This window comes from Pelodiscus sinensis, chromosome 6 (genome assembly GCF_049634645.1).
Source record: "Pelodiscus sinensis isolate JC-2024 chromosome 6, ASM4963464v1, whole genome shotgun sequence".
NCBI lineage: Eukaryota > Metazoa > Chordata > Testudines > Trionychidae > Pelodiscus > Pelodiscus sinensis.
Window position 1 is genome coordinate 104,014,305 of NC_134716.1, and position 14,228 is coordinate 104,028,532.

At 41.4% G+C, this 14,228-nt stretch overlaps 1 protein-coding gene across 4 annotated transcripts in view; it reads left to right on the forward strand.

The window, feature by feature from the left end:
* The window catches only part of FYB1 (FYN binding protein 1), a 119,450-nt gene that overhangs the window by 92,259 nt on the left and 12,963 nt on the right, over nucleotides 1-14,228 (forward strand). For all 4 annotated transcript variants that reach the window (XM_014581770.3, XM_075932510.1, XM_075932511.1 and 1 more), the window contains 4 exons: nucleotides 688-719; nucleotides 2,975-3,044; nucleotides 6,794-6,908; nucleotides 11,181-11,343. In XM_014581770.3, coding sequence (XP_014437256.2) covers nucleotides 688-719; nucleotides 2,975-3,044; nucleotides 6,794-6,908; nucleotides 11,181-11,343 — 380 coding nt within the window. The remainder of the gene's footprint in view (nucleotides 1-687; nucleotides 720-2,974; nucleotides 3,045-6,793; nucleotides 6,909-11,180; nucleotides 11,344-14,228) is intronic.

Consider the following 14,228-nt stretch of genomic DNA (forward strand, 5'->3'; position numbering starts at 1 on the left):
TGGCAGGCAGGGAAACTGTTCCAGCCCCACCAATTAACTAGAACTACTATGCATCACCCATTAAGGGTAATGCTTACGGGTTAACTGGTTAACCTTTCACAATCCTACTATATAATGGTGAATCTGGCCCTATGGAACCAAGCTATGAATAACATGCAAAACAGGAGAAGGACAAAGAGTTTCCTCTTCTTACCAGATCATGCTCATATTCAAAAAACCTTTCCAATTTTTAGAAGCAGTTCTCCATAATTTCTGATTCCTAATACACGAGGCCACAAATCACATGATCTCTGTCTAAAAGAATATTATGAAATATGGAGAAACATTGAACAAAAAATCACAGCAGAACTCCTTTCTCTGGTCCAAATCTACACTCATTGGCTTTAACAATTCCATTTTCAGGATTATGTCTCACAGTTGCCATAGGACTGGTGCATCTCCTCTACTGTTACCAGTGATGGGGAAAAACACAGTAGAATGACTGTTGGCATTTTTACAACCATCTGCATTATACCAGTTCTGAACATGTGAGGCTACCGTGACCATTTCTAATCTTAGTGGAGAAGTACAAACATATCTGTAGGTAGTGTGCAGCACCAGTTTTGTGAATTGGCTATCAGTGATTTAAATTAGGAGAAATTCTGTTCACTTGACTATAATTTTTAATGAAGATTGTATTTTTTTCAGCATGAATCCTCCAGTTAAGCAGTTTGGGAAAGGTAAGCAATAACCCTATTATGCTCCAATACATCTGTTAGTCTATAAGGTGCTACAGGACTCCTTGTTGCTTTTGCAATAATCCAAGGTAATTTTTCACTATTTTATTTTTATATTAATTCTTGCAGCATAATATATTTAACACCAACACTTCAGCTTTCTTTTGCATAAATTGTTCTGAATTATGCTAGTCACAAGAAAATAAATTATTTAAAAAAAAAGAATCAGGGTTTCCCATTCATTACTCAGGACCCAGAAAATAAATGTTGAAATACCTTAACTGACCTATAGATGTAATGATGTGTCTATAAAAGGCATTGTACTTTTAATAAAGTGTCATGACTTTTGCGTATGAATCTTAGAAGTTTAGAATTGAAAGGGACCTCAAGACATTTTCTGGTCCAGTCCCCTGCACTCAAGCCAAGTCTGAATATTATCTAGAACAATGATGGGCAACCTGTGGCTTGCAGACTGCATGCAACCCATTGGGATTATCCACTGGAGAGGTGCGAGATTGTTTACATTAAATGTCCACAGGCATGGCTCCCCACTGCTCCTAGGTTTTAGCCAATGGAAGCTGCAGGAAACAGCAGTCCATCAGGACATGCTGGCCACTGCTTCCTATATCTCCTATTGGCCAGGAATGGTGAACGATGACCATTGGGAGCTGTGGAGAACCAGGCCTGCGGATGTTCAACATAAACAAAATGTCTTCGCAGCCTGCCAGAAGATAACCCTGATAGGTCATGTGTGGTCCATGGGCTGCATGTTGCCCATCAATGATCTAGCCATCCCTGACTGATATTTATCTAACATGCTCTTAAAAATATCTAATGACAGAGTTTCAACAACTTTGCGAGGCAATTTATTCCAGTGCTTAACTATCGTGACGGGAAGTTGATTTTTTCCCTAATGTCCAATCTAAACTGCCCTTGCTGCAATTTAAGCCCACTGCTTCTTGTCCCATCTTCAGAGGATAAAGGGAACATTTTTTCTCTTCTGCATGTCTTAGTTCATTCATCATAGAGCATAAACAGATGTAGTTAGAAAGAAACACTAAGGCTACGTCTAGATTGGCATGATTTTCCGGAAATGCTTTTAATGGAAAAGTTTTCCGTTAAAAGCATTTTCGGAAAAGAGCGTCTAGATTGGCACGGACACTTTTCCGCAAAAGCACTTTTTGCAGAAAAGCGTCCGTGGTCAATCTTAGACACGCTTTTGTGCAAAAAAGCCCCGATTGCCATTTTTGCGATCGGGGCTTTTTTGTGCAAAACAAATCTCAGCTGTCTACACTGGCCCTTTTGCACAAAAGTTTTGCGCAAAAGGGACTTTTGCCTGAACGGGAGCAGCATAGTATTTCCGCAAAAAGCACCGATTTCTTACAGTAGGAAGTCAGTGCTTTTGCGGAAATTCAAGCGGCCAATGTAGACAGCTGGCAAGTTTTTCCGGAAAAGCGGCTGATTTTCCAGAAAAACTGGCCAGCCTAGACACAGCCTAAGTGCAGGGTTATAAAACCATTTGATTATACAGTAGTGATGTATAGCACTTTATTTTTTTTAAATAACTTTTGTTAAGGCAAGAAAAACTGATAAATATCAACCTAGCTATAGAACATGAAGCAAATTCTTAAAATGTTTAATACTGTTGCCTAGAACCCAAACTTAAACCTACTTTTCCTGTAATCACTTTTTTTAGGCACTGACTGACTTGAAGTGTTGATCAACAACTAATACCTTTCTGCAAACATATAGGGCCAGCTTCAAAGAATAATTTTGAGTACTCATTCTTATTTATACTATGGTCTCTTTCCACTGCTCTAGTAGTGTAAAGTATAAAGTAGTCTTAAAGATAACATAAATTTGATTCATACCCAATATTACCAGAGTGGTGTAAAGTGGCCTTAGTGTGAATGAAAATCAAGCCCAAGGGCATACTTTGAGGCAGTATAGTGGGAAATGACCTAATTAAATTGAGGATTAAAGGCCATTGCATCAACCAACATGTGCTAAAACTTGTTTAATCTTTAAAAGATTAAAATAGCAATGAATACCCATTGTTTATTATTAATAATCTTCTGAAAAGATTGGCTGAATGGAGAGACAGTCCACAATGAAAAGTTAACTATAAAATATATGAATACACTTCATGCTGTAATTTATTGTCTTCTTGAACATACATTTTGTTACAGCTTGGGATTGTATCCAGTACCCAAGGACTGCATACTAATCTTTCATTGTTTTGAATTCTGTTGTTTCAGATGCAGGAGACAATGACGTTTATGATGATGTAGAATCATCTGACTTCCCTCCTCCACCAATAGAAATTGAGTAAGTGGAAATAAAAGCTACACTTGTGGGGAAAAGATTGTATATGCTGTGACACATTTTCTAAGTATTTGCTAATGGCAAATTGTTACATTACTCAGTGTGTATATCTTGTTTGCTGCTGCCAGGTTCTGTAGTTTTCATTACCTGGGTGTTAAAATTGTAAGTTAAAAGTTCAAATGCTGCATTTGTAGTTAAAACAATAATGGAATTAGGCTGCTGGAGTAAACATGCCCTGCATTTCAACAAATTCTGGCTCTGGTGGACCAAGGGGAGAAATGAATTCCAGAGTCAAGGACTTCCTGCTATTAATGCCCTGTCTTTAGTCCCCATTCATTTTTAGACCCAGAGACTGTTAACTTGGGAGCTATGGTTAGTCTCAGCTGCTCCAGTGAAGGCAATCACTAATGCATCTAAGATCCAAGCCATTTACTTATACATTATATTAACACTTGCTTTTGTACCTGGAGATGAAATGGCAGTCAGGACAGATAATTATGTATTATACATCTGGCCTGGATCACAGATGTAGTGCACTGCTTGCTGAGAGGACCAGTAATTAAATAAACAGGCTGTCATATTCAGCCCTTGCAGACTTGTCTTCATAGTCTTCAATGTAGCCACAAGTAGGGAGCAATTCAATAATCCAGTCTGGAGGTGACAAAGACACAGAACACTAACAACATCCCCATGCAAAGGAAGGACCTGACCTATCCATTTCCAGGATCATATTTCCAGTCCACCAACAAGCACCACCACCTGTGGGGGAGGTTCTATGGATTACAGCCCTAGACAGATCAAGAAGAGAGGAGGTGGAGTCAAATCTTAACTTTCCAAATGTGAAGAGGGTGGTAAATGGAATCACTTTGTGTTACAGTTTGATAGTATCACAAATATGGAAATAACAATGGCACTCTAAGTGGACCTTATATTTGTGTGGTGCAGATTCCCTGGAATAGTGAGACAATCATAGGCGTGTGGAGCACATTTCATTAGGGTGTACACCCAAAGAATTGTTTTAAAATGTACTCTTTGACCTCCCCCCATTAGCCGCACCCCTTGACCCCCATTAGCCACGCCTCTGGAGGTAACACTTTTGGGACAATATGAACACATGACCAGAAATAAAAGGTGTCATGTGACCCCCTTCCCCCAAAAGACTTTTCCCACCATCCTCTTACCAATAGGGATTAGTTTGGCCCTCACCAAATCCCCCTCATGCAACTATCCTGCAATTGCATTAACCCGATGTGTGTGACATTAACTCAGGGGGTGAAGAGGCTGGGGGAAGTGTTCACTCTAAGAGTATCCTCCCATGAGCACAATAAATGTTGTGTTGTGCACCAGTATTGAGTTTGTGGCTTGTTTGGATGTGTCACTGTGGCACCCAAGTTATTAATAAATATCTTATGAACCACTACCTTTCCCCTCTGCTGCTCTGTCTCCTCTGCTTGCTCCATCAGCTCCCCTGGTGCCTGCTGCCCCCCCCCCCAACCCTTCACCCACCTCTGCTGTCCTGACTCCTGCCCTTCTCACTGCCCTCAGCTTTCCTGAGACCTGCCCCCCTCCACCAGCCCTTCTCTCCCCCCCTGTGCCCACTCCTCCAGTAGCCCCACTCTGGTCATGTGAGCTACCCCTCCTCATTCCCTCTCCTAACACCTCCCTCTACACACCTGCCCTGCCTCTCTCCTCTGGTGCTGGTCTCTCCTCTGCAGGTGTCTGCCCTTCTGCTTCACCCCCGGAATCCGCTGGCACCTGCACCTTCCCTTACCCCTACACCCTCCTGTTTCCTCCCCCTTCCCTCACTGCCCCTGCCCCTTTGCCTTCTTTTTCCCTGATGCCCACCCCCTCACCAACCTCTGCCCCCATTCCCCTCATGCCCCTCTGTGCCCTCACATGTGCCTTGCTCCATCCCCGCCTTCCTCATGCCCACCCCTTCTTTCAAGCCTTCTCCCAGCCCCTCTCTTTCTGTCCCCTAGCCCCCAAAGCCCTTCCCCTCTCCTCTCCTAGCATCAACCTGTCCCCCCCCTCTCACTGACACCTCTCCTCCTGCCTTTTTCCTCATTGTCTCCACTTGGCATTTGTCTCTCTCCTGCACCCTGTCCTTTGGTGCCTTCCCTTTTCTTCTCCTGACCTGCCCCCCTCTTCTCAGCACAAGCCCCTTCCTCTCTGATCCTTATCCCCTATTTTTCCCTCCTCTTCCAGCAGCTGCCAACTGGTCTGTAAGGGTATGACTACACTACCACCCTAGGGTGGTTAATGTAGGCAACCGAAGTTGCAAATGAAGCCCGGGATTTAAATATCCCAGGCTTCATTTGCATCTTCCTGGGCGCCGCCATTTTTAAATCCCCGGTAGTTCGGACTCCGTGCCCGCGGCTACATGTGGCACGGAGTAGGTAGTTCGAATTAGGCTTTCTAATTCGAACTACCGGTACACCTCGGTAGAAAGCCTAATTCAAACTACCTACTCCGTGCCGTGTGTAGCCGTGGGCACGGAGTCCAAACTACCTGGGATTTTAAAATGGCGGCGCTCAGGAAGATGCAAATTAAGCCCGGGATATTTAAATCATTTGCAACTTCATTTGCAACTTCGGTTGCCTACATTAACCACCCTAGTTCAAACTAAGGTGGTAGTGTAGACATACCCTAACAGAGTTCTAGGGTCACCCTGACTGTCACCCTTCTGGTGCTCCCCCTACTCTGTCTTTCTTAGGTTTCTCAGCCCCCTTTTGGGCCACAAACCCTCACCCCACAGTCTCTGGTTCCCAGAGTTCCGGCAGTCCCCATCACTTGGTGCCTGCACCGGGTCCGACTTGTAGGGTTGCCAGGTAGACCCTCCCCCCAAAAAACTGGACACACTTGATCTTGGGTGGGGGAGGGGAGGTGATCTTGGGTGGGGGAGGCCCTCCCCCAGGGCCATCTGCGCTGCCCCCAACCCCGCGAGGCCAGCCGCGCTGACCCTGACCCTGGCCACCCCAGGACAGCCGCGCTGCACCCAATCCCCTGCCCGGGGCAGCACCCGATCCCCTACCCAGGACAGCATCCCCGCCTTCCCACCTCGCTTGATGAGGCAGCCGGGTGACGTTGCTGCGTCCCTGCTGCCTCTTTCCGTGGGGTCCTAAGACCTGCTGATTTTGGCTGCGCATGCGTGGCAAACCTGGTGCAGTGTCCGTTCCCCAGAGTGCCGAAGCAGCGCTCCTTCACTCACGCCCCCTTTGAAACATTAGGGTGTGCCTGGGCACACCCGGCACACCCCGTACGCACGCCTATGGAGACAATGTGTGGTCACATAGACTTTAGGCTGCTACTTTGTGATAAACTAGGACTATCCAGGAAGCTCCTCAATGGGATATTCGTGTAAATCACTCAAACTGTTGCACATCAAGCATATGTGTATCCCAGAAAATCACATCCTGCATAGGGTTCTAAAATGGTGTGTCATTTATCCAGGCTATAGTACGTGGGTGAGAGGTATCTTTTGAAAAGTTTTCTTATTTTGTGTGAGTAGTAGATAAATAATAGCCAGAACTCACACACCTATTAATCATAGAAAAGAAAATATCCCTATTTCTTATACTTTTGAAAAATGCAGCTCCTAGTGTGTAATGATTATCCATATTAGTACAACAGGTATAGAAGAAATTGATCCCCTAAAAACAAATTAAGTCTAAAGGCAATTAGTGAAGTGTCTGAAAACTTATCACATTCTATTATGTTGCTAATTGTGTTTTGTCTCTAATCTGGTGTTTTAGATCTGCATTAAATATAAAATCTCTGGGCCTCGGAAGGGGCAAATCAGATGAGAAAGATTCACGAAAACTTAAAAAGATGGAAAAAGAGGAGAAAGATTTCAGAAAAAAGTTTAAAGTAAGTCTTATCTGAATACAATTTGAAAATGAAAATATTTGCATAACTTATTCTCCAATTTGTAAATTATCCATTGATTTCATCTGCCACTGAAAGGCAAAATACTTATTTTTGAGATCACATGAGCAGTTTTAATGTTTGGAAAAATATTTACCCCGTTTAATATTTTAAACAGAGCTTTAAAAATTCCAGTCATCTGTACTGATTTTTCCCTCAAACATATTTATCTTGCAAATCTTTACATAACAAATCCCATTGATTTCATTAGAATTATTACAGCAAGTAAAGTATATTCTGCATGAACAAAGTTTTTCAAGGACAAGGCTTATCTCAGTTAAGTCAATACTTAATTAATAATGAAATTTAAAAACAAAAACAAAGCAGTTTTGAGTTGCCCATAAACACAAAGTCTGCGAATGTTCTAATTTACCTCATCAGAGTGCTGATCAAAGCTAGATTGTTGATTCTCACAACCACATTTTGAAGTAACAAATATTACTATCCCCACTTCTACATATGATGGAACTATCTCAGAGAGATAAGTTCAGAAGTGCTGAGTTCCTCAGTTTTCCTGAATTAATCAGAAGTTATGGGTGCTCAGCACCCTAGAAATTGTAAGTGATTTGTCCAAATCCAGGTGAAAATTCAGAAGATTCTAAAGCCACCTGGTCAGTCAAGGAGCTGACCTGCTACAGGCTTTGGCTTTCATCCATCTGACCCTCTTTTTGGGGGAGTTAAATTAAACTGTAGACATTATATTAACAAAAGATTCTAAATAACTTTTGTGTGTTCATGCGGCAACTCTATCGCTTTCAAATGACAGTATTGAAAGAATGATTAGTGTCATGATATAGAATGTTTTATATTGAGACTAACTGGATAAGGGCAGCAATTTTCAGTAGTGCTCAACCCTGTTGTAACTCTTCAGCCATTGAAATCAATGGCAAACTTAAGCAACGTTCAATACCTTAGAAGTACAGTAAGATTAATTTACATTGTGAGGACTTTTGCTTTCTAACTTGCACTACCACAGTTAGCATGAATTAGGAATAATAGTAAATTTCATACAGACTCATCACTTATTGTATCATTTTAATTAAACAATACTTTTTTGGTACACAAAATATTAGACAATGGTTGCAATTAGCAACTGAAATATGATTTAGGTATTTAATCAATCTTAAAAACTATATGATGCAAGTATGCTGCAAAGCAATAAAGATTGCTTATCTTCCACAATAACGATATAACATTGGTCAAAAATGGCGTGTTCTGGGTGACGCTGAGGGCTGGCTGCCCCTATTCCAGTGAAATCAGTTGCCAGCCCTAGATAAATAAGACTTCTTTAATTACTTTCTGCACGCTATTCATGATTTTATAGACATTTATCATATGCTCCTATAGTCATCTCTTTTCTCACCTGAAGTCCCAGTCTTTATAATCTCTCCATTTGTTCCATATCCAGAAACATTTTTCTCGCCCTTATCTGTACTTTTTCCAATTCTAATATATCTTTTTGAGATGTGGTAACCTAGACTACATGCAATATTCAAGATGTGGGCATACCATGGATTGATTTAGAGGCATTATATTTTCTGACTTTATCTATCCCTTTCCTAATGGTCCCTAGCACTCTGTTAACTTTTTGACTGCCTCTGTATCCGGAGGAAATATTTTCAGATAATTATCTACAATGACTGCAGGATCTCTTTCTTGCATGGTAACAGCTAATTTAGTAATGTACCATTTTGTATAGTATAATTGGGGTTATGGTTTCCAACATGCATTACAGTACATTTATCAATACAGAATTTCCTCTGCAAATTTGTTACCCAGTCTCCCTTTTTGTGAGAACTCTTCACAGCCAATTTTAGACTTAACTATCTTAAGTAATTTTCTAACACCTGCAAACATTGCCACTACATTATTTATTCCTTTTTCCACATCATTTATGAATATTATAACAGCACTGGTCCCTGTGAAGACCCCATTATTTATTTCTGATCAATGTGAAAACATAATTTATTTCTACCCTTTGTTTCCTATCTTTTAAGCCTCTTTCAAAAAAGGCATGTAGTCTAGACATAGCCTCATCCAGTCTGCTTATTTTGCATAAGAGCCTTTGGTGAGAGACCTTGTCAAAGGCTTTCTGAAAATCCCAGAACACTGTATCCATTGGATTGCTCTTGTCTACATCTTTGTTGATCCCTCAAAGAACTGTATAAATTGATGATGCCTAATTTCTCGCTATAAAAACCATGTTTGCTCTCTTTCCCAACATATTGTGTTCATAAGTGATAGTTCTGTTCTTTACAATAGTTTCAAGCAATTGGCCTTGTGCTGAAGTTAGACATATTGGCCTATGTCAGAGCTATTTCCCACACTGGCACTCCAAGTGCAGAAGATGGGGGCCCGCAAGAGACCTTAAATACCTTGCCTCTATAGGCTCTGTTTCCAAAACTCCCCCAAGACACAGATGCACTGGCTCTGAGAAAAACAAAAGCTGCCACCATCAAGTGGCACTTTTGTAGACAGTTTCAACACAGTGGCCAAGGACTCTGGGGAAAGTCTACATTGCCACTGCCTGTACTGCACCTGTTTGTTTGATGGAAAGATAATTTCACTCTCCATCTATGCCAGTGCAGAAACCTTCACCCAGGGCCAGCCCAAGCCATTTTGGTGCCCTGGGCCCGGGCGCACAGCGCCATCCCCCTGGGAGCACGGGCCCGCCCCCGAGGCGCATGGCGCATGCGCTGCCCAGCCCAGCCTGGCCACCGCTGCTGGCGCGCAGCGCCTGGCTGTGCAGGGCCCTGTGGCCGTGGGGAGAAGGGCGCTGCGCGGATGGGGTGGGGGCCAGCGCTGCAGGGATGGGGTGGGGGCTGGCGCTGCGGGAGCCGGGCACGTGGCGCCGGATGGCAGCTATAAGGGACATTGCGCACCCCTTACAGCTGCCATCAGGGGCCCCCCATTGATTGGTGCCCCAGGCAGCTGCCTGGCTCACCCACCCCTTAGTCCGGCCCTGCCTTCACCAACACTAAATTCCTCCACAACAGTTTAGAAATCAGTACAAGTACTCAAAGAAATAACTGTTTGAAGGGAATAGACTTATATGGAAAGAAGTGATTTCATTAGATACATCTTATGTAAATAAGAGTTTGCCATTTGTGATTTTTGGACTGACTTGGCCAATTTTCTCCCTTGGTAGTTTTGTCTAAATATATCTTGTATAAAATGTGTAAATTTCTTACTAGATTCTAAATATACAGCTTACCATTCATTTACACTAAGGATTGATGTTCAAACACTCTAATGTGCAGTTTCATTCTCTATTTTTACCCACTTGGGTGCTTGCAATTTGCTATTCCATACACATACAAACATGCAAGCCAAAATCAAATGATCTCCAAGCCTGTGCACAATTAATAGGATTAAAAATCAACACCAAGAAAACTAATACTATGAGAAATAACCTGCAAGAAGAAACACCAATAATCATTTCAGGGAATGACATAAAAGTAATCCAATATTTCATGTACTTTGGCAGCATTGTGCATGTGACAGGTTGAACAGATGAAGACATTAAAGCCAGAATACAAAAGACAGACATGCCTTTGTAATGCTAAAGCTGTTGTGGAGAAACATACATTTTGCCCTCCAAATTAAATTTCAAATATTTAACACTATTGTCAAATTAATATTAATATATGGCATTGAAACTTGGAGTCTTATTAATACCGTACTAAATTCCAAGATTTCATAAACAGCTGCCTTAGACAAATCCTCAGTATCAGATGGCTGGTAAGCCCTTTCCCCCCTGCACGCGTGCGCGCGCGCACACACACACACACACACAAATGAAGAACTCTGGAGGAGGACAAAACAGAAACTGATAGCACAGGAAATTACGGAACAAAAATGAAAAAGGCTAGGACATATGTGGAGGAAAGACCTAAATAACATAACAAGATAGACATAGGACTGGAAAAGGCCCAGGGCAACAAGCAATGAGGGAGACCAGGAATAAAATAGAAACATACAACAGAAGCAGAGCTGAAAAAAGCTAAGACTGCAGCTGGATGGAAATCAGCAAAGATGGCAGATCCTATGTTCTGCATGGAATAAAGAGGCAGAGATAGCATAACAGTGCACAATATTACTTGCCTATGTTTCTGAAATCAGACCAAAAGTTTTAGGAGACTGTAATATAATGTATAAGAGACTATAAAGCTTTTGCAATGTTTGCATCTTGCATCTCTCTTTTTGTTTTTGCAGTTTGAAGGTGAAATTAAAGTTATTTATTCCACTACAATTATCCTGGATCTGCAATCTAAAAAATGGGGAGCAAAAGACTTACAAGTGAAACCAGGGGAGTCAGTTGACATTCTGCAAATCACAGATGATGCCAAGGTCCTGTGTAGGAATGAGGAAGGAAAATGTAAGTTATATAACACATGGTACAATGTGTCACATATTATTGAACAAACTGGCAAGTAGAGAATAATAATTTACTGCATAACATCACTCATGGGCCTTGTTATGCTCAAGCATTGATTGATGGTTCCTTTTTCTATTTGCTTTATGGCTAACAGCATATAGAGTATTTGTTATAACTATTTTGTTCTTACTTTCAGTGATGCCTACACAAATGCATGATAAGAAACTGTCCTTGTTCTAAAAAGCTTAGAAGCTAAATAGACAAGACAGCTTGGAGGAGAGAGAGGCAGCATTATTATTTAATTAAATATTAATTTCCATTTCCTAAGATTAACAAGTTTTGTCTATGGCTCAGGTCTCTCCATTTGTCATATGGAGCACTACTAACATTTCAGATAGAATTTAATGAAACAGTAGGGGCCAAATTCACCCTCCCTGCACCACCACTGTCAGCCATCCTGTGATTCAGCCATGGGAGGACCAATGATGGTTGCTCCACTTGCCCTAATGCTGGATTTCTATTACAGGGTGGGGGGATTGCAACACTTGGCTCTCTGAAAACACACCTGGGGTGGGGACCTTTCCACTCAGCAGATCTTGATCACATGTCCTCCCTGGCCAGTACTGCCTGTTGTTAGGGGTTCATAAAGAAGCTGCAGCCAGACATCCTGCCTAAATGTTGTGGCTTCTTGGAGCTCCCTGCGAGGGTCTGTCTGGCAGAAGCTGGTACATTCTTTATGTAAATTTGGAGCATGTACTGATGGCTTTGAGTTCTCTAGAGGTATTTAATTTCCCTGCTTTATAAAATTCCCAAATCAATAGCAATCCATGTTGTGTATTAAAAAGATGGATGAACAAGCTTTAGGGATACAACACTGCTCTTCCAGCTGCCCTTCTCTTCCACTTTCCCAGCCCATTCTATGGACTAAAACAGTGGCTTTTACCTTATCATATCTCCTATGAGGAGTGTACTGGTCACTTGATCTACTCAAGCATGGATCTCTCTTCTGGAATGTTCTCTCTGTTCCCCACATACCAGGCTGTCCTAGTTGGGAGTAGAGGCTTCTCCTAGGGACATACAAAGAGTATGGAGGGTTCTCCTGCATGGCTACATGTGGGTTTTCCGAAGTGAAGACAGGCTCCTGGCCTGGGACCTTCCCCAATGGGTGACTTTCACTGTAGGGTTTTTCTAAGTAACTTATCTACAACAAAACTGAAAATAGTTTGTAGTGTCAGTTTTCCCTATGGATTTTTTCAAAGCCCTTTGATCATTTGGATAATGTCAGAAGCTGCTACTCTGCTGTGCACAAAGAAGTGAAAACAAACAAATAAAAACACCTTGACAGAAAATCTTTGAACAAATTTTTGTCAGCTTCCACATTAATTAGCGGCTGCATGGCCTGATCCTAGTGCATTGAAGTCTATTGCACTTTTGTCATTTACTGAAGTGGGAATTGTTTTGTGCCTTTTAAACTATAATTCTTCTTTAAGGCAGTGGATAGGGCAGTCCGAAATCTGTGTCAATTTCATTGACTTCAGTGGACTTGCAGTGGATATAAAGTAGCACATATTATGATCCAAATCACTTTTTCTGATATACTACATGGGGTTCGTTTGTGAATTTCAAATGCAGATTTTAACATTCTGCAAAATTTTCTAGACATTTGAAAATTCGACTTGATTTTTATAGTTTCCATGTTGGTGAATTCACCCCAGCTAAATATTATGAAACATATACACTTATAAGGAGGAAAAAAAGAGTTTATAAAATTAAATTGAAATATAACCAATTTCTCCCATTTTCATTTTTAACTTGCAAAATATTGCTGTAACTACATATTTGTATAGAATCCACATAAACAAACACTGATTAAATTCTAGACATGTCTCATCATGATGCACAAGGAGTGACGAATATAGGAATAGATTCTTCTCTCTATTATTTGTTATAAAGAATAACCACATTGAAGCTATTAGAGGTACTCCACAGATTCAGTTCTCATTAACACTGCTTTCTGGGCCAGATTCAAAGTCCGTGGCAGACTTTCCATTCACTTCAGTAGACTTCATTTCAAATTTGGCAGCCTAAAGGGACATTAAAGTGTTTGTAAATGTAATTTATACCTCCTTTGTCTTTCTCTACACAGCAGCATTACTTCAGAATAACTGACATTATTCCAAAATAACAAAGAGCGTGTCTACATTGCAAGCTGTTATTTCGAAATAATGGCAAGCTGGAGGACTTCTTACTCTGACTCCTGTAACCCTCATTTTATGAAGAGTAAGGGAAGTAAAAGGAAGCATTTTCTTCCTTCAACTTCCTGCTGTGTGAACAGCGCCCAAAGCTGAATTAAGCTATTTCATCTTAAGCTACACAATTGATATAGCTTATGTTGTGTAGCTTAATTCGAGATTCATCCACAGGCTCCTACATTCACATATCATGTAAAATACACAAAAAGGAATAAAGTAATTTTAAAATCCAGCATGTTTTGATGCATGGCTTTTGAGCCAGATTTTCCTCTAAAGAAAGTAATGCAGTAGAGGCTAGAGCAGGTTGAACAGATTCAGAGGCCAGAGATTTACAGAAAACCCTAGATCTGCAGAAAACCTCAGGGTTCCATCCTCCACCAATAGTAACACAAACATTATTGAGTACTATGGGTTGTGTGGCTACAACTGGGTACTTTGCATTTTGTGACTTCAGATGGGGGAAAAGGTGCAGGAGCTAATGAACCATTTGAGAAATAGCAATCCTGCTCCCTTGCAACTGTGCCTAATAAAGAAATTAAGATTAAAAAGCAGAAATGACACTGGCAGAATGGTTTATCAATGGAATGTTTCTCAAAGTTCTCCCAGAGATATCAGCGGATTGTTGGGCGAGTT